At 32.9% G+C, this 22,085-nt stretch overlaps 1 protein-coding gene across 8 annotated transcripts in view; it reads right to left on the bottom strand.

Annotated features, from left to right (window-relative positions):
• MYH10 (myosin heavy chain 10) overlaps positions 1-22,085 on the bottom strand; it is a 192,231-nt gene that overhangs the window by 43,404 nt on the left and 126,742 nt on the right. For all 8 annotated transcript variants that reach the window (XM_031965494.1, XM_031965495.1, XM_031965500.1 and 5 more), the window contains 7 exons: positions 9,332-9,525; positions 9,073-9,194; positions 6,072-6,141; positions 5,827-5,987; positions 2,475-2,583; positions 2,236-2,367; positions 322-528 (listed from right to left, as the gene is read on the bottom strand). In XM_031965494.1, the coding sequence (XP_031821354.1) occupies positions 322-528; positions 2,236-2,367; positions 2,475-2,583; positions 5,827-5,987; positions 6,072-6,141; positions 9,073-9,194; positions 9,332-9,525 (995 nt within the window). The remainder of the gene's footprint in view (positions 1-321; positions 529-2,235; positions 2,368-2,474; positions 2,584-5,826; positions 5,988-6,071; positions 6,142-9,072; positions 9,195-9,331; positions 9,526-22,085) is intronic.

A 22,085-nucleotide genomic window follows, 5' to 3' on the forward strand; every position in this document is an offset into this window, starting at 1 on the left:
ATTAAATGTGGCTAACTAAACAAGCTCAGGTCAAGAGGGCATATAATGCAAATCAATTCAACAAACATTCATTAAACACTGATTTTGTGGCAGCAAAAGAGATAAAAAATAAAAATATAAGAATCCAACCCTCAAGGCGCTTACTTTCTGTTGGAAGAAATTTTAGAGAAATTGTGGGGCAGGCCTTATCATCAGGGAACTTGTAGAAAATAGTAAGAATCCTGCAGCATGTGCTGACCCAGGCCTTTATATAGTTAAAAAAATTCAGAAATATTATCAGCTTTGAACCACATGCTCCTTCAAAGAAACATTTACAGATACCTGAATGTGCCCTTGCATTTTTTTCTTTTCATTTTGGAGAACTTGGTTTCGTTCTTCTTCCTCTTCAACCCTGGACTCCAGGTCATGAAGAATTTCTTCTAGCTCCTGTTTTTTTGCAGCTAGACGAGCTCGCATCTCTTCAGCTTCAGCAAAGAGCTCTGTTTCTGCTTGTAACTGCTCTGCAAGAATGTTCTTCTCCTCTAAAAGCTATAAACATAGAAAATACCTAATAAAATGCCATACATCCATACAAAACAGTTATTAGAGAAGATTGTAATAGTTCTGAAACTTTGTCAAAGAAACATAGCTAGAATTTACAATTATCAGTATGCATCAAAAGAAATTACATTTCTAGATACATAATAATCCTACTTTTCTTAGGTAATAATTATCTGTTAAATGGTGTATATAACAAAACAACAGTAAAACCAAGTTAGACAGATAAACTTCCAAATAACATAAAATTGAATTTATGAATGTCAATTTATAAAATGTTCATCAGTTAGATTCAATATCTCTTTTTATTTTTCTGTCCATTCTGCACATTTATTTATTTATTTATTTGGCTGAGGCATTTAGGGTTAAGAGACTTGCTCAGGGTCACATAGCTAGGAAATGTTAAGTTTCTGAGGTAAGATTTGAAATCAGGTCTTCCTGACTTCAGGGCTGGTGGTCTATCCACTGTGCTATCTAGTTGCCCCCATTCTGTATATTTAGGCAATCACACAAACACACATATATACATGAACAATGATTAGTTCAGAATGCATTTTAAAAACCCACAGAATGAATAAAGAAGGAATCTACACAAAAATATCTTTCCCAGTTTATTTTTCTTCTTATACTCACTGAGTATTTTTATTGTACATATGACTTTAATTTTATGTAAAAGCCCATCTTATTTCTTCTATTTTGTTCTTATATTCAGTGGATAAACTTTTTCTCCCATTGACAATGAGTTATTGTATACTTTTTATACTATCCTTTATAACTTATTTTTAAAAGTTGCCATAAGAGTTTAATATGGAATATGGTTTTAGGCATATAAGTTTTTCATCATATGGTTACCTAATTTTCCTAAATATATTAAATAATTCTCTCCTAAATTTTTACAGACACATCACATTTATTTTATATGTAAATAATTACTTCTTCTACTTCATTGATATTATTTTTTTTTGGTCTAATACCAGCTAGCTTGAGTACAAGCCTTATACTTCTTATCAAACTTTATGCTCTGACATTCTTACCTTAATCTTTTATAGAACAACTATGTTTTAACTAGTTTCTATTTTAAAATATTATTATTATTATATGAAAACCATTAATTCATTTAGGGATATTGTAATTTTTATTATCTTAACTTTAGGTATCCACTAAGACCAAGAGAAATTTTGTAATTGTCACAAAAGTATACTGATGAGTTAATTCTCAAGAATTAAGCTATGTGATTTTTGTTCTATTCTATTCTATTCAGGACAGATTCATAGATGTTAATTAATGCCAGTTTGAATACAGACTAGATATTCATCCAATAAATGCTTGTAGTTACAAGTGACATGGAAGAAAAAAAGAGGTAAGAGAAACAAGTAGATTTTGCCCTTTTAATGTGGAAACTCAGGAGAAAGAAAAGCTAGACAAAATGCCATGTTTTAGTCTTTAAACCACATCTATATTTGAATTCTAATTGTTTTAATAAAGTAATATATTAAATATAACTATTTCTTCAAGATTTTAAAGTCTCTGGGTAGGCTAATTACTAATTATATTTATTATAAATAAATATAATGAAAATAAATATGTGAATCATTCTTCAGTAGTATATGGAATTTTACCATTTATTCCAAATAACACTTTGTGAAATTCTATTAATTAATGGCAATAGCAGGAGTTTCAAGTTGTCAATAAACATACCTGTTGGTGTTTCCTTTCCATTTCTTCAAGCTCTTCTTCTACTTTTGTCTGCTTCTCTTTAACTTTCAACAGCTCTTCATCCTTGGCCTGAAGCTCCTCCTCCTGGCGGGTAACCTGCAGTAGAGGCTTCACCTGTGGCAAAATCAAAAATAAGTTTAACAGTCTTTGTTTTCTTTACATAATCGTGTAATACATAATACATAATCAAACTGCTATTCAAAAACATACAAACAACTAACCTTAGTAAAAACTCGCCACCACTGCCAATGACGTAATTTTAGATAAGCTGCACAGTTACGTTGTAAGACTTTCAGGGCACTCAATTGTTGCTGTTTCTTCGCAAATGCCCTTAGAACCGAAATAAAAAGAAAGAAGCATATTTATGCTAAGTACTGGGACAAAATTTATAGCTTTGGGGATGACCAAGTTTTTCTGAATAAATAATATAGCAAATTCTTTTTTACCTTAATGTGGTCAGAGAAAAAAGTATTTTAGTTAATAAAAATATTTTAGTTCCTACACACTACATATGATCTTAGCATGAGAAACCTTGATCACTATAAATGCAAGCCACCTAATTTTGTTAAGATTTATACATTTGCCAAACCAATCTCATTATATGGAATTCATTATATGGATTTTTAAAGTGTATGGTGAACTAATACTGTTATAATTGTGCATGTTTATGACTCAGACCTCATTTCCTTTCCATTTTGACAAGAAGTTGCCTTGTCTTCTCATCAATGTGAAAATCTATCTTAGATACTACTCTTAAAAGTCATGTGTTTCTATTCTTTTTAAAGCACTTTCTCCCACTTTTACCTGGGCTTTCAATTTATTTTCTCTTCCTTTCCAATTGTATGTTTATCCTTATCCTTAAAAAAGCATAGGTTTTTGCCTTATTCTGAAAATTTTTGCTTGACTGTAATGTCCATGTTAGCTATAGTGGTATTTTCTCTTATGGATGAAACTTCTTGAATAAATGCCTTAATCTCTACTGCCTCCATTTCCTAGATCTCTACAAATAGAGGCATTCTACCTCCTGAACCTCAGTTCATATAGTTACTAAAGTGATCTTCCTAAAGCAAAGACCTGGAAATACCCCTGTCATTGTCTTACTAATTAAACTCTACTAACTTTAAGAGAAAATATAAACTCCTCTTTTTGATAATTAGAACACTGGCTCCAATCTACCTTTCTACCTCAGTTCATGCTCCTGAAACTACTCTTTCAAAGGTCATTTTGACTTCTAAATTATTGAATTCAATGGTCTTTTTTTTTTGTTTCCTTGACTTCTCTACAGTATTTTATTTTATACTGTTTATCTTCCCTCTACTTGGAACTCTACTCCTATGGTTTCTGTCATCCTGGCTGCTCCTTATGTTTCCTCAGATGACTATTCTTCCCTCTCATTCCATAAACGTGTGTTTCCCCAAGATCATTTATTTTCCCCTTCTTCTTGAAAAATTTATTCTTCTAGCTTCAAATTAAGACCACAAAGCTACACATATAGTCCTGACTTTTCATTCAATGGTAATGAAATCTTTTAATGCAGAAGTACTAGATATCTGATTTAGAAAAAATAAGAGAACTCATTAATTAAATCCTCACTTCTCTGATTTACCAAAATAGGTGGGTCACCTGCCTAACTTTCTTCTTCCCAACACAATAACCTTCTTTTCTTCCTGTCATTCTGTTTCACAACGCTGACATCCTTTGTTTTTCTATCTTCTGCCTTCTTGAAGTCCAATCAGACCTCATGTCATAAAGTCTTCTTTTAAGACATCTCTCTATTCATATGGCCACCACTCCTTCATTGTCTCTCAGTCAGATTATTTCAAGAGGCTTATTGCCTCAATTCTCCATTCTATTTTATCCAACATATAGTTACTAAAGTGATCTTCCTAAAGCAAAGATCTGGAAATACCCCTGTCATTGTCTTACTAATTAGTAATAGTTAGTTCTACTAACTTTAGGAGAAAATATAAACTCCTCTTTTTGATAATTAGAACACTGGCTCCAATTTACCTTTCCAAGCTTATTATACAGTACTCCCCATGACACATAGAGGTCTAGTCAAATTAAGCTTCTTTTTGTTTCTCATGGTTAATACTCAAATTCCTGTATGTCCCTGTCTGCACAGGCTGTCCCTCTCATGCATGGAACAAGTTTCCTCTTCAATTCTACCTCTCTACACCTCTTAACTTTCCTACTTTCTTTCAAAGCTCAGCTCAAATACCACCTTCTACAGGAGACCTTTACCTTTCTCAAGCTGCTAGATCTACCCTTTCTACCTAATTATCATTGATTTTTTTTTTGGTATATACTTATATGGGGATGTTATCTTATCTGATGGACCATAAACCCCATAAAGGAAGAGACTATATTTGGATTCTTAGTGCCCCATGCAGTAGGTATTTTTAAAATGCATTTATTCTTTTATTTACCATAATTGTATTTCAGGTTTCTTGAGAACAGAGATCTTGAGTTATTCTTTTAGCATGTAACATAGGACATATATTTTAAACATTTTAATAAATATTTTTTGTTATGGGCTAGAACTTGAAACAAGGTGTTAACTCATTAGAATTGATAGAAACAATGCTTGTGTTTGCACCTTTGAGAATTCACACATTGGCTCACACACTGGAGTTCACAAGTTGGGAGATATTCAAGATTTTAGCTCACACATTAGTTCACACATTTGGGAGATTTCAGGGTTCAGTATGAGATATTTAAATTCACACCTCCCTTAATCCCTCCCTCAGAGGAGGAGTCAACCTTTAAGAGATTATATATAATCTCTTAATAATAATATTATATACACACACACACACATATATATATATATATATATATAAGAAGCTGACAGAGGCTCAGTCGAAAGTTTAGTTGAAAAGATTCAGAGTGGAGGAGCATCAGTTCAGAAGAAGCCACGAGTCGGAGTTGAGCTAGAGAAGAAGCAAAGGACAAACTACAAGAGCTCTTGGAATCAAGGAAGGAGAAAATAAACGTTTGGATTTTATCAGTTGGCTGTATTTGAAATGATTATTACTCTGAACTGAAACTAAAGCTGCCTCCAGAAAACCTCCCAAGAAACCTGCTCCACAGAGAACCATCATATATTATACAAAAGAAGAACACCACAATTTTTAAAGATTATTAACTTTCAAAGAATGAGAACATTGTAAAATATTCTTCATGATAAAACCATAATGAATTTTTAGTTCAAGGATCCAAATATATCTACATAACAACAAACATTCATTAAGTAAGCACCCACAAGGTGCCAGTAACTATGAGCATAAGAGAGACTAGATAATTCCTGCCTCTGAAGAATCTCATTTTCTATTCTGAGCATATAACAAGTTTGCAGTAAAGTACATATAAGACACACACAAAATAAATACAATGGTTTGCTAGTGGTAGAAGAGAGGATCAAGAGTGGAAACTAAGAACTGAGGGAATCGGGAGAAGTCCCTAAAAGAAAGTGTCACAAAGCTGAGACTTTTTTGTTTATAACATCTTTGCAATCTTTTATGCAATAAATAAATGCCATTATTGTTTTTATAACATTGCCTAGCAACTTACTTTCTGGCTAAGTAACCTCTACAAACAGCCTGGAAAAAGATGATGATGTCTGTAATCTTTAAATCTCGTTCTTCCTCCAAGTGGGCCAGAACGCCAGCTCTGAAGAATATCTTACTCTGTCCAATTCTGTACAAATTAGGATCTAATTCTAGGGCTCGGATCTAAGAGACAAAAATTGGTTTAGTTTCTGCACAAACAACAATATATAATACCAAACAATAACTTAAAACTTAAGGAAAACCTACCATTCGTTCACAAGCTTGTTTACCATCCATAAAGCCTTTTGGAATAGCATTTGGAGTTAGAATCTCATATCTGTAAAAAAGTTACAGAGCAAAGAGACCTCAATAAATTTTTAGTATATATTTATGTTCTCCTTTATTGCTAGCAACTTTTTGTCTCTAACAGGTATATTACAGTCTTCTACATTTTGTACAGTTGAAAACTCCCCACTATAAATATATAACAAATTATATAATATGTATATTTTGCACTTCTTCCCCTCCTCAACCCCACCCTCCCATGTTGGAATGTGAATTCCTTGAAGGCATATGTTGGTGTCTTTGTATTCTGAGCTTAACAAGTTGGAGGTACTTAATAAATGCTTGTTGACTGAAAACTTGAAAAAAGATCATGTTTAATTCTTCCTATCCCAGACTCTAAAGATGGTGGCTACCTACTTGGCCTGAAAGGCCCAAAATTATTGTTGTTTCTTTGGGTTGAACAATGAAGTTAAGGATGGTTGTTAGGGGCAATGAAGCACTTCTCTCTCTTTGAGATGTACCATGGAGCCTGAACACCATGTCAGCTGGTAGGGCGGGCCCAGGAGGTAAAAAGGGGCTTGGCCTCTGAGGCAGGAGGATGAGGAGTCTGGCAGTAGTTAAAGGAACTGCTATAGGTTTCTTGATGGCGAGGGGCGTGTCCTCTTGCTAGACCGCCTCCTGTGACAGCAAGCACTAACTCCAGAAGCTTCTCTTCTGGGGGCTCAGCCCATGCAGTTCTGAGTGGGCTGGGCACAATCTGGGAAGAGAGGCAGCATAAACAGACAGCCTTGAGCAGAACTCTTGCTTCTTGCTTTCTGCTGCTCCCCCCTGAAAGGATGACTGAATAAAGACAGAATGTTTGCACCTCCTGGTCAGTCTGTCTCTGTGTGATCCAGGTTGGAGCCTGAAGGCAGGTGAACTGGCCTTGCCGTGGCCACCAATGGGTAGGCAGATAGAGTAGCCTTAAGGGACGCTACAGATAATGAATCCAAAAGTAGAAGTAACTTTGAAATGCCATTTCTATAATTTTATAAAACATACAAAAAACTTTCACATATTTTATCTCATTTACTCTCAAGGTATACAACTGCTATCCTCTTATATACAAGGAATCTGAGATTCAGAGAAATTAACCAAAATTAACCATTGTCAAAGTTTGCATGGCTTGAGATAGCCCTTGAACCCAGTCTTTTGACTACAAAGACTAATCCTCTTCCTATAAAATTACCATAAAAAATAAAAATGGTTCTAAGGATAAAAGGAATATATGCTTTATATGCCCAGCAGTAGGGGACAAATACCTCACACAAGGAAAAGTCATATCATAGTTAATCAGTGCCATTGAAAATATTGAAAATTTCTTAATTTACAATTTTTATTTTACAATTTCAAAAATTTTACAATTTAAAATTTTGATTTATCATTTTTAGGGGCTAGCTGCATGCTTTTCTTTTTATTTTCTTCTCTCAGTTGTAAAACAAAGATTTTAGACTTTCTAGTTCAAATAAGATAAATATGCTGTTTTTTAACCTTTGGCATATGAATGAGGCATGGGTAGAATATTCAAAGAATTCAGTTTCATGAATGCTAATCATTTCCTTTCTGTCCCAAGGAATACAAAGTGAATTATCTATTACAATATTTAGCATACAATGTCACTAATATGTCATATTTGTGGGGTCAGGATACAGGTAGCCAAAAAAGGCCTAAGAATTAGTGAACTGTAAATTAGATATTTCTTGTAAAATAATAAGTTTTGCTCAATATCTTATAGAGCTGAAGTTCTTAGCTTGGGGTCCAAGAATTATTTTTTAAAGAATATTTTGACAGCTATATTTTAATATAATTGGTTTCCTTTGTAATTCTATGTAGATTATATATGTAAAAATATTATTCTGATAAGAGGCCCATAGATTTCCATAATAATATCCAAAGGATCATACATGGGGATTTTAGATCAGGTAGAATGAAGAAAAGTTTATCAATAGACAGTGCAAGAACATGACTCAACTTGAGCACCAAAAAATTTTCTTCCTAAGGAAATCTATAAGAAAAATGATAAGTGGAGAAAAAGAATCTAAACAATAAAGAATGGATTTTCATCTTTGATAGTATCACTATCTACTATCCTTGTTGACCCTATCATTTTCCCTTCCCCCCAAAATCAGAATTATTTCTCTAAAAGGCAAAAAAGCTAATCCTGAGACCTGACTGGCCTTGGGAGCTACAACTCAAATCCTATTTTCCCCGTAGATATGGCTTGCTGGTCTCCTAAAAGCACAGAAAGGTTTACTGTGGAGTACTGGGGAGTCCCGGTAGAAATTATTCCATAGACAACATTTGTCCTGTTGACCAAACTTGTCTATCAGAGATAAATGTTACTAATGTTGTTAAATAGTTTTTTCAAATTGTTGTATTATAATTATATTTTGTTTCAATTCTGAATTTAAATGAAGTCAGTCCTGCCAATTAAAATTTAAAAAAAAAATATTAGTATCTTCTCCCAAGATCATTTTGTGGCTCTCTTCTCTGTCCTCTTTATTATCTTATTAGATTCTGACTTACTTTTCCTCCTTTATAATTCAGTTAAAGGAGAGACTTAAAAGGTTAGAACAAATGAGTTAATCTTATCGATAATTAGCTCAGAGTTATCTCACTGAACATATATTTTAAATTAATATTTCTTCCTCTGAATGCCTTGTCTCTATTAACCACATATTTGGGGGCAGGGCCCATATCTAAACCATAATAAAGTTTCAGTAAGTTTTTATTGATTAACTGAATTTCTTTTCAAAAAGACACACTGATTAATGCTTGATCTCAATATGTGTCATTTCCAAGTGCTTAACAGCACATTTAAGTGATTTTAAGAAAAATAGGAAGAATTCTATTTAACTTTTACCCTCTTACTATTTCTTGAGGATTACCACCACTTTTTCAGTTAGAAGTGAAGCACATGTAAAGAATTCTGAAGTCTTGGTACCTCTGTCTGAATTCCTGGAACACTATCCGGTTTGGGAATCCCTGTCGACAAATTCTAATCCCTTCCAAGACACCATTGCAACGGAGCTGATCAAGAACTAGATGAGGATCCAGTTTTCCAGCCTAATTCAAGTAAACAATAGTTTAAAAGTTGTCCTTTATAAAATGACACAAATAAAATTAATTTAAAATTAGCAATGAAATTGACAATTTAAAAATGCTTATAATTTGGTATATAATATATTTTACTTAGTACTTGCCCTCTTCTCATGATTGGGAATGATGCAGCGAACAAAGTTAGGGTTAGTATTTCGAAGGGTGGCCATCAATTTAGTGAGAGATTCTTTGTATAACTGCCCAACAGTACGAAACATGCCCTTTTTGGTTTTATATGCTGAACCAAAAGCAGTCTCTGTCATGCCAGTGACTTGATCCAGACCCACAATACGATCCACTGGTAAAAACAAGAAGGAAATATAAAATCAAACCAATTATGACTTTTATGAGAAAACAAAACAACAGGACAGAGAGAAATAGGGGAGCAGCACAAGCTTTGTGAAACAGATGGTAAAAGGGAATGTCATTAGGGGAAGGCAGTCAGCATATCCAGACACTGGGCACAAGCAGTGGAATCATAAGCCACAAACTTCCATGGCAAGATGTCTTAGTGATTTGATAACTTAAATAAAAACTAACGTTTAAAAACATTAATTAATAGTCACATGGAATGCTTTTCACATGGACACAATTTTAAATAAATTATCTTGCCTGAAACTATATTAAGCAAACTATGAAATAAAAATTCAACTCACTTTTACTACAGCCCTAATATATAAATTGGCTTATAAAGGAACCTATGAAAAAAAGGTTGACATAGAATCCATAGGAAAATTGATTGGACAATGAAAATGTCCATGAAACAGAGACCACAGATTTTCTCCATTTAATCATTTCCTTTTCAGAAAGCAAATACTGGGAAGATAATGAATTTAAACAGTTTGGGAATACTTTAACTGTATAAATTTCATCAATATTCCAAAAGTGTTAGAAAGACTTAGATAAAAAGAAAGAATAAATGCTATATAAAAATCAAAGAGTAGGAAAACAAAAACACAGAAAAGTGTTTTTGCTTTCAATCACTTTTTTATTTCTTTAAGAAAGAACAAATGCCTGAGTTTTCCATGTGCACACTAGCTAAAATTTCCGACTGCAACTTTATTATGAGTCATTTTAAAAAAAATGCAATCTACTCTAATATTTATTTTTACTGTATCTCCAGATCACTAGCTTAGGAGAATACAAATATTCTTAAATGAACAAACTTTATAAAGAAAATTCCTTTGTGGATTTTTTTTGGGGGAAGAACACAAACACAAAGAAAAGAGGTAGATATCCATTTTTTTTTTAGAATTGTTTCCCTTCCATTAGCTAACTATAGCTGAATTAATACTGATTTTCACAATATCTCCACAAACATCATAAAAACAGGAAAAAACAAAACAAAAACTTTTGAAGCCTAATATCTTCCATTATTAAAAACTATTCCTTTATTAAAACTAAAAATTATTAACCAAATAAACAGCTGGAAATGAAATGTACACACTGCTAATTTATATTTATTTGAGTAATCAGTTTCCATATACTAAGGGGCTACCTTTTAATTCTAAGCAGCAGTTGAGGGTAGGTAGAAGTGGTGGCATTTTTATTGTCTTGCAAAACTCAGTAAAAAATCATCAATCAGACAAATCAGACAAAAAATGTCTGATGATCTAGTCTATTATTTTATGTTGAAATTATCAGTCAAGATTTAAAGTGCTAAAAAATTGAAGATACCTGATATTGCTAAAAGTTCCTAGAAAAATACAATTCTTTAATAATAACACATTAAGTTTGTGTGTGGAGGAAAGGGTAGAGAGGAGAAGCCTGTTTTTCTGCTTATGAGTTCTCAAACAACTTTTACTTTTATAGTTATTGCTGCTGTTGTTATAATCATAGTCAAAGAAAGCATTTGTTAATATTTTTTACTTCTGGCATTTCCAACAAGAAATGTTCAAATAAATGCTTAAATTTATGGAACATTTTATGGTATTTCTATATAAGAGAAATTCCATTCAATCAATATTAGAGTTCGATGGTGGTGTATGAATGAAATCCTTTGTTTTAGTAATCAACATTATATTGTGGAGCAGTAGAATCTTTTTAGTTTTAACCTATAAGGTATCTTTAAGTCAGATTACTTACAATGTGAACCTTTAAAAAATAGTCAGCAGTGTAAAAATTACTAATGCAAAAGCAAATTTATCATGTCATATTTTTTATGGTAAAACTCTACAAATTTAAAAACACTGCTACCCATAAGTATGCTTTGTGAAAAGGGGAGATATACCCAAATATTCACCTGTTGATATATTGATCTGAAGAAGGGGGTTGGAGAAGGAGGGAAAGGAGAAGTGAGTATGTGCATATATAGCATTTAACATGTATTAGGAACTGTGCTAAGCATCTTTTACAGATATTGTCTTATTTGATCCTCACAAGTGAGAGCAATTAGTAATGAGGCAAAGGTTAAACTATTTGCCCAAGAGATTAAGATTAGATTTGAACTCAGATCTTACTCCTTTCAGGTCCTATGCACTATCCACTAAACTATCAGCTATCTCTAAAACTGGTATGAGTTTGTAGGGGGAAAAGTCCTTTGGTAGTTTAAACTACCTTTATGGAGGCTGAGATTAATTTTCTTATTTGTTTCGGGCTCATGTTTCAGATTTGTATACTTTTATCATATTATTCTGGTAACCAAACATGGATTCCTGGATACAAAAGAGCTAATTAAATATTGCCTTCCAAAATTGTAGCCGATTTTATATATATATAAATTTATTGGAGGCCAAAATTTCTTACATGCTAAGAAATAGAATGCTCAGCTCATTAAAATGATTATGTTTTTTGGGTCTATTTTGGTTATACTGTTATTTTTTGTTATATTTTACAATGCCCATAAAGTGGAGTAAGTGATGCTATTGCTTTAATGGTGATAATGCCTGGCTCTGGTGGGCATACATTTTGTTAAGCTGGACAAAGACATATAAAATCATGGTTATATCTAAAAATCCTACTGGATAAATCTAAAAAATGAAAAGCAGTTTTTATTTTTATAAAAATATGCACAAATTAGAAAACAAATTTTTTCATGTCATAAATGGCAGTGATGAAACCTTCTTAAGGTGATGTTCTTGAAAAAAGGTTTTTATGAGAAAAAAAATTTTTTTTCAATTTTTCAAGGGTACATAATTTCAAGAAATGCTTGTAGGTTCCTTGGGGAAAAAATGTAATTTTGTATTTTATGTCACAAAAATCATTTTTCTCTGCAATGCATATAGTACAAAGATCATCATATTCACATTTAAATTAGGTGAATTTTTAGAGCTAACATGAATTTTAAAATTTAATTTTAAACAATGTGGATAATTGTTCTTTACATTTATAAGTAATTTTATTGTTACTTAATTCTGTAATTATGATATAATCATATCCTTAAAACATTTAAGATAAACCTTTTATATGCAACTTATAACTAAATCTTGTTCTGAATAAAACATAATGTCAAAACTGAAAACTTAAAAAAAAAAAAAAAAAAAAAAGGGCAAAGTTAGACATGCAAATACAAGGACCTGGGCTTCAAAAACAATTTCAAGAAATACATTATAAAGGGTCTTAAATCTTGTTAAATCTGATTTTGTGCTCCCAAAACTAATTTTAGTTCACATACTAATTTTCCTGATGCATAACTCTTGACCAGATCATCCTCAGATCATTTTGTTGCAAAAAACAACAAATCTTTATGGTATCCAAATTTATTGGCCTGGTACTGAAGGACTCCTTTAATTTCAACATTGTCTACTTAGAGCTGGAAGGGACTTCAGAGGACATCTAGTCCAACTTCCTCATTTTCCAGGTAAGAAAATTGAGGTAACGAGATGGGTAAATTGACTTGCTCTGGTCAACTGGCAGTGTCAAAAGTGGAGTATGGATTTCTTTGACACTGGAGCCAGTACTTTCTGGCTGTTCCCAGTCAGAACATTGTTCCCTCAGCACACAGTTAGGTAAACTGGTCCAACATAGGTTGTTATATTCCCAAGGCCATAGAGCCAATAAGATGAGCTTCTTGGGGAAGGGCCGAATCTGGGCTATGAAGCATGGCCAATCTGGATTAGGAGGTCCTCAAAATACATGGCTGGTGGTACAGAAGCTTTGAGCACACAGATTTGAGTTGCTCTTGGTGCCTTTCTCCTTTGCGGTTCATGCCTGCTAAAGATACAGACCTTCATCTGTAAATGACCCCTGAAGATGCGGGAAAAGCTGCCCAAATTCTAGACAGGCCATCATCCCTGCACTGCAATCAATGACCTTCAAACAATTTGCTGTAGACAGTTACCCAGGAAGAGTGGGAACAACTAAATTAAGCTGATAGGGATCTCATCTAGGTTATAATAAGAGCCATATCATTCTGTGGTTTCCAGTGACTAAACTACTGATAATCAACCATGGATGCTAAGGAAAATAACTCTTAAGTTGAGAAATTTCCACCAAGACCGTGTTTCTGCCTCCTCAAATGGATAGGGTCTAGCACATTACTCTCTCACCTATCTATCTAAGAACTATGATTTGAGTCTAGGGTTTGTGAATACAAACTCAAGTTCCTTTCTGATGCACCTTATCATAATGACCATCCAAATATGAAGTGATTTTTTTTTAAAGTTATGTCTTATTTTCCCTTCTTTAAACTATTCTTTCAAGATCCAGCTCAAATGCCATCTCCATAATATTTCCTGGTCACCTCTTGTGTAAGATGTCCTTTTCTAACTTCTACTTCTATAGCATTTGACCTATATCACTTATCAAATACGTGCTTGTTATTATATATTTTGGTATTGCATGAAATAGGTACTCAATAAATATTACTGAATGACCAACCACTTTTTTTCTCTATTCATGAACATCTATCTGCTCATTTTAATATGTGTACTACTTTTCCATCTTGCTTTTTACTGACATCCCTTATCCACAGAATAGAGTCAGACCAAGACCCTGAGCTATTTTTCGGCAAGAGTCCCAAATTTGAAAAGCACTTTAAATTGAAGTGCTTATATTATGGCAGTTAGAAGGAGTATAAATAGACAGAGAGCATAGGTGTGAATTGAATATGAAGGGATAATATCCTTCTTTAAAAATTATGAAATTCCCAATCACCCCCAGCAAAACAAACAAACAAACAAATGAATGAATAGATAAATAAAGATGATGAAATTAAGAGATCGGGGGAATGTGCTGGGAGAAAGGAAAAGGGGTAAATGGAATGGTGCAAATTATCTGCTATAAAAAACAAGGCAAGAAAAAGTAGAGGGGAGAGAGGAAAGGGAGTGAGTGTGTGTGTGAGCCTTACTCTCATCAGAATTGGCTCAAATAGGCAACAACATACATGCTCAATAGGGGCACAGAAATCTATTTTATCCTGCAGAAAAACAGGAGGAGAATTTCCAAATATATGGAAAGTGGGGGAGGGTGATAAAAAAGAGACCTTACTGGGGGAGAGCACTACTGGTCAATAGCAAAACATTTTTGAAGAGGGATGAAAGGAGAGAGATAATAAATGGGGGGAAATTTAATTAGCAATAGTATTTGTAAAAAAAAAAAAAAATTGAAGCACAAAGGTCTCATTTCTCAAACATAGGGGGAACTGAGTCAAATTTATAAAAAATAAGAGCCATGTCCCAATTGATAAATTATCAAAAGATATGATCTATACTCAAAGGACTATAAATTTATGAATATCCTTCGACCTAACATTATCACTATTAGTCATGAATACCAAAAGAGGTTTGGAAAAAACAAAAAACAAAAAGGAAAATGATCTATATTTACAAAAATATTCAAAGCAGCTTTCTTCTCAGGGCAAAAAACTGGATTGAGGGGATGCCCATCAATCGGGGAATGGCTCAATAAACTGTGGTATGCATTTGTGATGGAATAGTATTGCTCTATGGGAAATGAGCAAGATGCTCTTCAGGAAAAATGAAAACACTAGAAAATCCTTTATGAACAAGTTGCAATGTACGATATACAAAGTAATAGTGATGTTCTGAGATGACCAGCTGTAAATGATTTTGCTATTCTCAGTAGCACAATCATCCACAACTACTCTGAAGAACTTAAAGATGAAAAATTCTATCCATTATCCAGAGAAGGAACTGATTGTGTCTGAATACAGATTAAAGCTTTCTCTCTATCTTTTTTTTTTTTTAACTTAATTTTTCTTAAGAAAAAGTATTTATTTTCATCAGGGTAAGAGATTATTATTTTCTTTCACAACTTGACTTTTATGGAAATGTTTTGCACAACTTCACATGTGGGTTTTAATTCTGGTGGGGATAAAAGAAAATCTAGAACTCAAAAATCTTAAAAACAAATGTAAAAAATTTGTTTTTACTGTAACTGGAAGAAAATAAAATATACAAAAAAAAATTAAAGCACTTTTAGTTGACGATACCTTATATTTCACACAGGTCTATCTGCTATTCCCATAACACACTTCATACAGATGCCCAGGACATGGTTACTGTCAAATAAATATTTGACCAAATTAAAGAACTTCTACCACTAACTCAATCAATCAACAAGAATTTGAGACTTCATTTTAGAGTTTGAGGGATATAAAAGCAAAACTGAAAGATTCTTTGCCCAAAAAGAGCTTTTCAGATCCAAAAATTCAAAAGAATGAACTGGATTCCTGCTCAACATCTAAATGACAATCAGTATTTCCAGATTCTGACTCTTTCCCTACCTCTGAAAATTACCTTATACTTATGAATTTGATTGTGAAGATTTATTTAATCAACTGCAATCAAGTTGCTATTTTATGGATAAAATCATGGACTGTTAGCAGAAATTATGGTGACTGAAAATTTTTACTAGAAAATCTGTAATTCCTTTGTCCTCTCAAATTAGATGCATTATGTACTGAAAGACAAAGAATAAACATAAAAAAACAAACAATACAAAACAAAGGAAAAACTGATTTAAACAATTACATATTTGTCTTTAGAATCTGTTAAAATTATTTAAAAATTATACACTAATTCAAGAAATTTGAAAAAGTTCATTCTGTTTGTCAACCCTGATGAAGTATTCTGTGTATTTGTTTTCCCGCTATTGTCTTTACTTAAACATCTATAGTCAGTGTATATATTACTATGATGGTTATGCTCAAAAAAAAAAAATTAGTATGTCCTATTGTCATTATGTATGGTATTATTATTCTACTTCATACATATGACACATAAGATACTTAATTTTTCACTGATTTGTAAAATACGTTTTGTTCAGCTGGTTCTCATTATTTGATACATGTTATTTCTATAATTTTGCTATTATGAATAGTAATAGTTACATGGATAGGTCAAAGATCACAGTTTAGAGCTCTTATGTATCTGTAGAGGGGGTCAGTCAGTGGGGAAACTCTGGGTGAGGTATAAGACCCTTCAGCCCTGAGGGAACCTGCTAATAATGTCTAGTTCGGCTCCCTATCTCTTCTGAGGGCTCTCGGCCTTCCTGAGACATCATGGAGCAGTGACGACCTGTGTTGTGATCGAAGCAGAGTGATACCAGGTGGGAGAGTGATATCAGATGGCAAACTACATAGCAAGTTGTTTATGTGGTCCCATATGCACAATGTTGTTTTTGAAACACAATAAAAAGGGGAAAGTCCTTGAAATAAGTGGACTCTATTTTTCCAACACCCTCAGAAATCCTGCCTCATCTCTTCTCCACTAGGAAGATATATCTTAATGACCCTGGTGTGAGGGCTCTAGAAAGCAAAGGTACATTTTGTCACCCCAACTTAGGAACTCTAGAAAACAGGATACTACATGTATCTAAGAGATAATCTAGTCCAAACCCCATATTTTACCAATGAGGCACAGAGAAATCATGAGATTTATCCAAGTCCACACAATTACAAGATAGCCAAGATTGTATCCCAAATCCCTAGATTCTAAAATAAGCACCCTTTACACTAACCACAATACTTTAGCGAACACTGACTAGAATAATTTCTCTTATATTAAAATTTTTTATTTGTAATTTCTTGTATTAAAAAGTATTTTTTTCTATCACTCTCACCTGTCTCTAAAACCGAATTACTAATATGATGATGATGATAGTAATGATAACAGCTAATCTTTATATTAGTGCCTTTTATGTGTAAGTTACTATTCTAAATATCTTACAATTATTATCTCATTTAATTTTCCATACAGTCCCAGAACATGGGTAGTTTCATTTTCTTTATTTTGAAGATAAAGAAACTGTGGCAAGAAGAAATTAAGTGATTTGTCCAGGGTCACACAACTAGTTAAGTATCTCAGACACACTTTCTAACTCCAAACCCAGCGCTCTATGTACTGAACCACTTAGTTGCCTAAATACATGAATGAATAAAAGCCCATGTAACAAATATACATGATGAAAGAAAATAAGTTTCCACATTGGTCATGTATTTCTCATTCTGCCTTTTAAGAGCATCACCTCTCTAGCAGGAAGTGGATGAATCACATGCTTCATCTTTAGTTCTCTAAAATTGTTACCTGTTACTGTACTGGTCTGGTCAAAGTCCTAAGGTCTTTGAAAGTTATTTTTCTTCGTAACTTTGTTGTCAAATTTTTGTTGTAAACTTTTTTTTTTAAACTTCACTTTGCATCAGTACTCAGAGTTCCTCCTTTGAAATCAACCATCCATTTCACTCATTTCTTAATGTATCCCATTACACAGCATACATTTGGTTGGTCAATCCCTAACAGATAGATAAAACTTTATTTTCCTAGTCCCAGTCCTGGCCCCCAATAAAAGTGCTATATTTTTGTATTTATATGGATTCTTTTTCCTCCTTATCTTTCTTTGTAGAGTATATACTTAGCAATTGTATAGCTGAGTAAGCATAACTTAGTAAGTTTTTTTTGCTGAGGCAATTGGGGTTAAGTGACTTGCCTAGGGTCACACAGCTAGGAAGTGTTAAGGATCTGAGGCTGGATTTGAACTCAAGTCCTCTTGACTTCAGGGCTGAGACTATTCACTGCACCATCTAGTTGCCCCCTACAACTTAGTAACTTTTGAAAGCTTAGTTCTAAATTGTTTTCCACAATGAGAGGAGCAGTTCATAGTTCTACCAATAGGTTATTAATATATTGTTTTCCTACAGCCCCTTCATTATTTGCCATCTTTCTCTCTGCTCACCTTTACCAATCTTATGAGTATGGGATATGAAGAGAAACGTTCCTGTTTTTCTAACAGTTAACTATATACTTAATTTGGAATAAGTGATTTGAATTCAAATATATTCTTAATATTTCCTCACTTACCTTTCATAATCAACTCTCTGGTTATCAAGTCATTTTTATTATGTCATCCCCAGTGCAAAAATCATTCTTCTTTGCAGAGAAAACAGAAACAAAAAAATCAAATAAATCTACCTTCTCTCTGTTGTCATTTATATCATCCCAATGACCCCAAGAAAAGGTCCTATTTATTCTCTGATCTTATATGTGTTGTGTATCACTTTCTCTTATAGCAAGCTTTAGCATGGAGAATTCATTTTCTCACAATCTTCCATGCTTTCCTGACCTAAATAGAATTTACTCTTGTTGCTTCTTCTATCTTGTGAAGAATGAAATTAAGGTAAAGCAAAAAGCTACAACTCCTTTGTTTTTGACAGAAAAGAACTCCAGTAGAAACAAAATCTTAAAACTATTTCTCCTCCACTGACATTCATTCAAAACCTTCCCATCATGCTTCTTCCTTCTAGGTCCTACTTCTGTTAATATTTTTATATTTATTAGTATAAAATGCTACCAGACCATTGAAGAAATATATAATTTTTAAAAATGAGTTTATCAGCTGGTAGGTCTGAGGGATAATTTTTGATCAGGGGTTCTTAACCAAGAGCCTGTGAACTAATTTTCTGAAAAACATATCTCACAGGGGCAGCTAAATGGCACAATGGATAGAGCACCAGCCCTGAAGTTAGGAGGACCTGAGTTCAAATCTGATCTCAGACACTTAACATTTCCTACCTGTGTGACCCTAGGCAAATCATTTAACTCCAAATGCCTCAGCAAAAAAAAAACAAAACAAAACAAAAAAAAAAAACATATTTCACTACAACTGATTTTCTTTGTAATCCTATGTATTTTATTTTCTGCATTAAGGGTATCATCCTGAAAAGGATACACCAGACTTACTAAGGGGAGCCCATGACACACAAAAAAATTAAAAACCTTTACTTTAGATAATACATGTGCTTCATTGGTTTTTATGATACTAACACAAGGTGAAGAAGGCCTCCAATAGTAAACTTAACAGAGAAGATGAACATGGGTAAAGATCTGCATTATAGAGAATATTCAAATCAGTGAGATCACAGCTCCATTTGAGTAATAACTTAGAGGAAAGCATATAAATTTTGCTTTTGCAGGTGACAAAGTTGAGAAAGAATGAGCATGAGATCGAGCAAGAATGAGAATGTACTATATGGACTGAACTGAATAAATGAAATTCTATAGGGATCAGTGTAAAGTCCTTATACAACAAAACCCACAAAAATCAACTTACTGAGTATTACATGAGAGATGGGCAACAATTGAATTTTATATATCAATGGGATCCTGAAGAGAAATAGATAAAAATGATAACATGATTCATATAGATGGTCAAGAACTGTGGAAAAAAGAAAGAAACTGAAGGTGGAATGTGGAGGCAGGGGGAGGGGAGTGAGAGTGGAGGAATTACAGATCTCTAATTAGAGTGCAAAGCCGTAAATGGCAAAACTATCCAATGCATGATGAAATACAGAAAAAGATAAATTAAGCAGCTTAGAAAATGTCTGGAAATAGATAGAACAAAAATATTTCTTATAACGTCTCTTTAAAGATCATATGGAATGGTGGATTAAATGCTGAATTTATAGTTTGTAAATCCTGGATTAGAATTCTGACTCAGACAAATCATTAAGCTTACCTGAGACTCAAGTTCCTCATTTAGGAAATGGTGGTAATAATAGAATCCACCTTGTAAGGCTGCTAAGAAGACAACATGAGATAATTTGCAATCTGCAAGTCTTAAATGCTATATAAATATTAGCTATTATTCTTGAAAAAATTATTTAATGAGTGTCATTTATTAGCTTAGTATTTTTGGTAAGCTAATGCCCCAATAATTAGCTCATTCTTTTTTCCTTTATTTCCTGATTCTTTGCTTAACATACTTAGTTACCTTCATTTTTTCCATGAAGTAGAAAACTCCTTGTACTGATCTTTGCTTTTTTGTGTGATGATGTAAAAGGTTTTTCTTTATCTATTGATGTAAGCCTACCATACTAAATAATCATTTGTTTTATATTGTGTTAACTCTTTTCCTACTAATGAACCATCTTTATGTTCCTTGCAAAAATACCACTTGATTATGATTTTTATATATTACTGTTATTTGATCTGTCAGAATTCTATTTAGCATTTTTGTATTAATTTGATTCGTTTCACAAGTTGTGAGTGACCTAAAAGGCGAAAGTGATACTCATAAATAAAACATAACATATTTCCAGTGACAATCTATATATGCGAAATGGCATTTCATCATTCACTCTGGCTGGAAAAACAGTTGGGATGGTTATTTATCAAGAGTATAGATAAGGAAGGCAACAACCTAAATGATGCAGAAATACCCACAAAATGTAAAAAGAGTATAGTTTGCTGTGTAGATGCATTCTGACTCTATAAGAAAACATGTATAATATCACATAGGATAAGAAAGCATAAACTGGTCTTGATCTATAAAGGAAGGGGTAAATCTGTAATATAACATCATCTATTAAAGTGTATGTATTCCTTAATGAATTAGTTAGATAATGTTTTTTATTTCCCTTATCTAAAGCAGTATAATATACTTTCTACCTCATAAAAAGGTCAGCAAGTTATCTATTTCATTTGTGAAAAGTTTATAAAGAATGAGGACAATAAAAATTATTTAAATTTTTGATATAATTTTCTTGTGAATCCCTCTGATAGAGGCATCTACTTACATGATATCATTAATGTTCTATTCAATTCTATTTCTGACAACTAGCTTATTTTAAGCAATCTGTAGAATACCATAGTTGGAAGAGTAGAACAGGCCACACAGTTCAATCTGTATCTTAATAAAAATCTCTCTGTCATACATGTTCTAATTATTAGAAGGTTTTTTATTGCATCTAATCTAAATTGGCTTGTTCATAATTTTTACTCTTTTAACCTAGTTTTGCACTCAGGAACAAAAAAGAATTATGTCTAATTATATACATCTTAATAAACATTAGAATTGACAGACATCAAAAATACCTGATATCTATCATTGCAGTGCACGTCCTCTTCTGGACTAACCTTCCTTCCCCGCTCCCCCCACCATCACCAACAAAACTGATAGTATCATCTGTAATAGAGGAAAAAACAGAAATCTTTCCCCCCCCCCTTCTAATACCTTCACAACTGATTCTCTTGACATGAATTCAAGGCATTTTACCATGAATCAATCAACTGATAAGCATTTATTACATGTATACTAAGCATGAGTTATAAGAGAAGTAGTCACCAAAAAAAACAAAACCAAAACACACACAAAAAAATTCCCCCACACGGAACACAAATGAAAAACATATACACACATACATATTTATAAAAAATATAAAAAAAATTCTTTATGTTTATGCATTAATATAAATTTAGAAATAACAAGTATTTTAAATACAAGATATTTTAGATTTGGACATAATTTTGTCTATTTCCCTGAAGCACTTCTTTGATTGGTATAGCAGTGCAATTCATTTAGGGAGTGTCATTTTGTTTTTTGGGGTTTTTTTTTGGCACTGAGGCAATTAGGGTTAAGTGACTTGCCAGGGTCACATAGCTAGTAAGTGTTAAGTACCTGAGG

The sequence above is a fragment of the Sarcophilus harrisii genome, chromosome 4 (assembly GCF_902635505.1).
Source record: "Sarcophilus harrisii chromosome 4, mSarHar1.11, whole genome shotgun sequence".
Taxonomy (NCBI): Eukaryota; Metazoa; Chordata; class Mammalia; order Dasyuromorphia; family Dasyuridae; genus Sarcophilus; species Sarcophilus harrisii.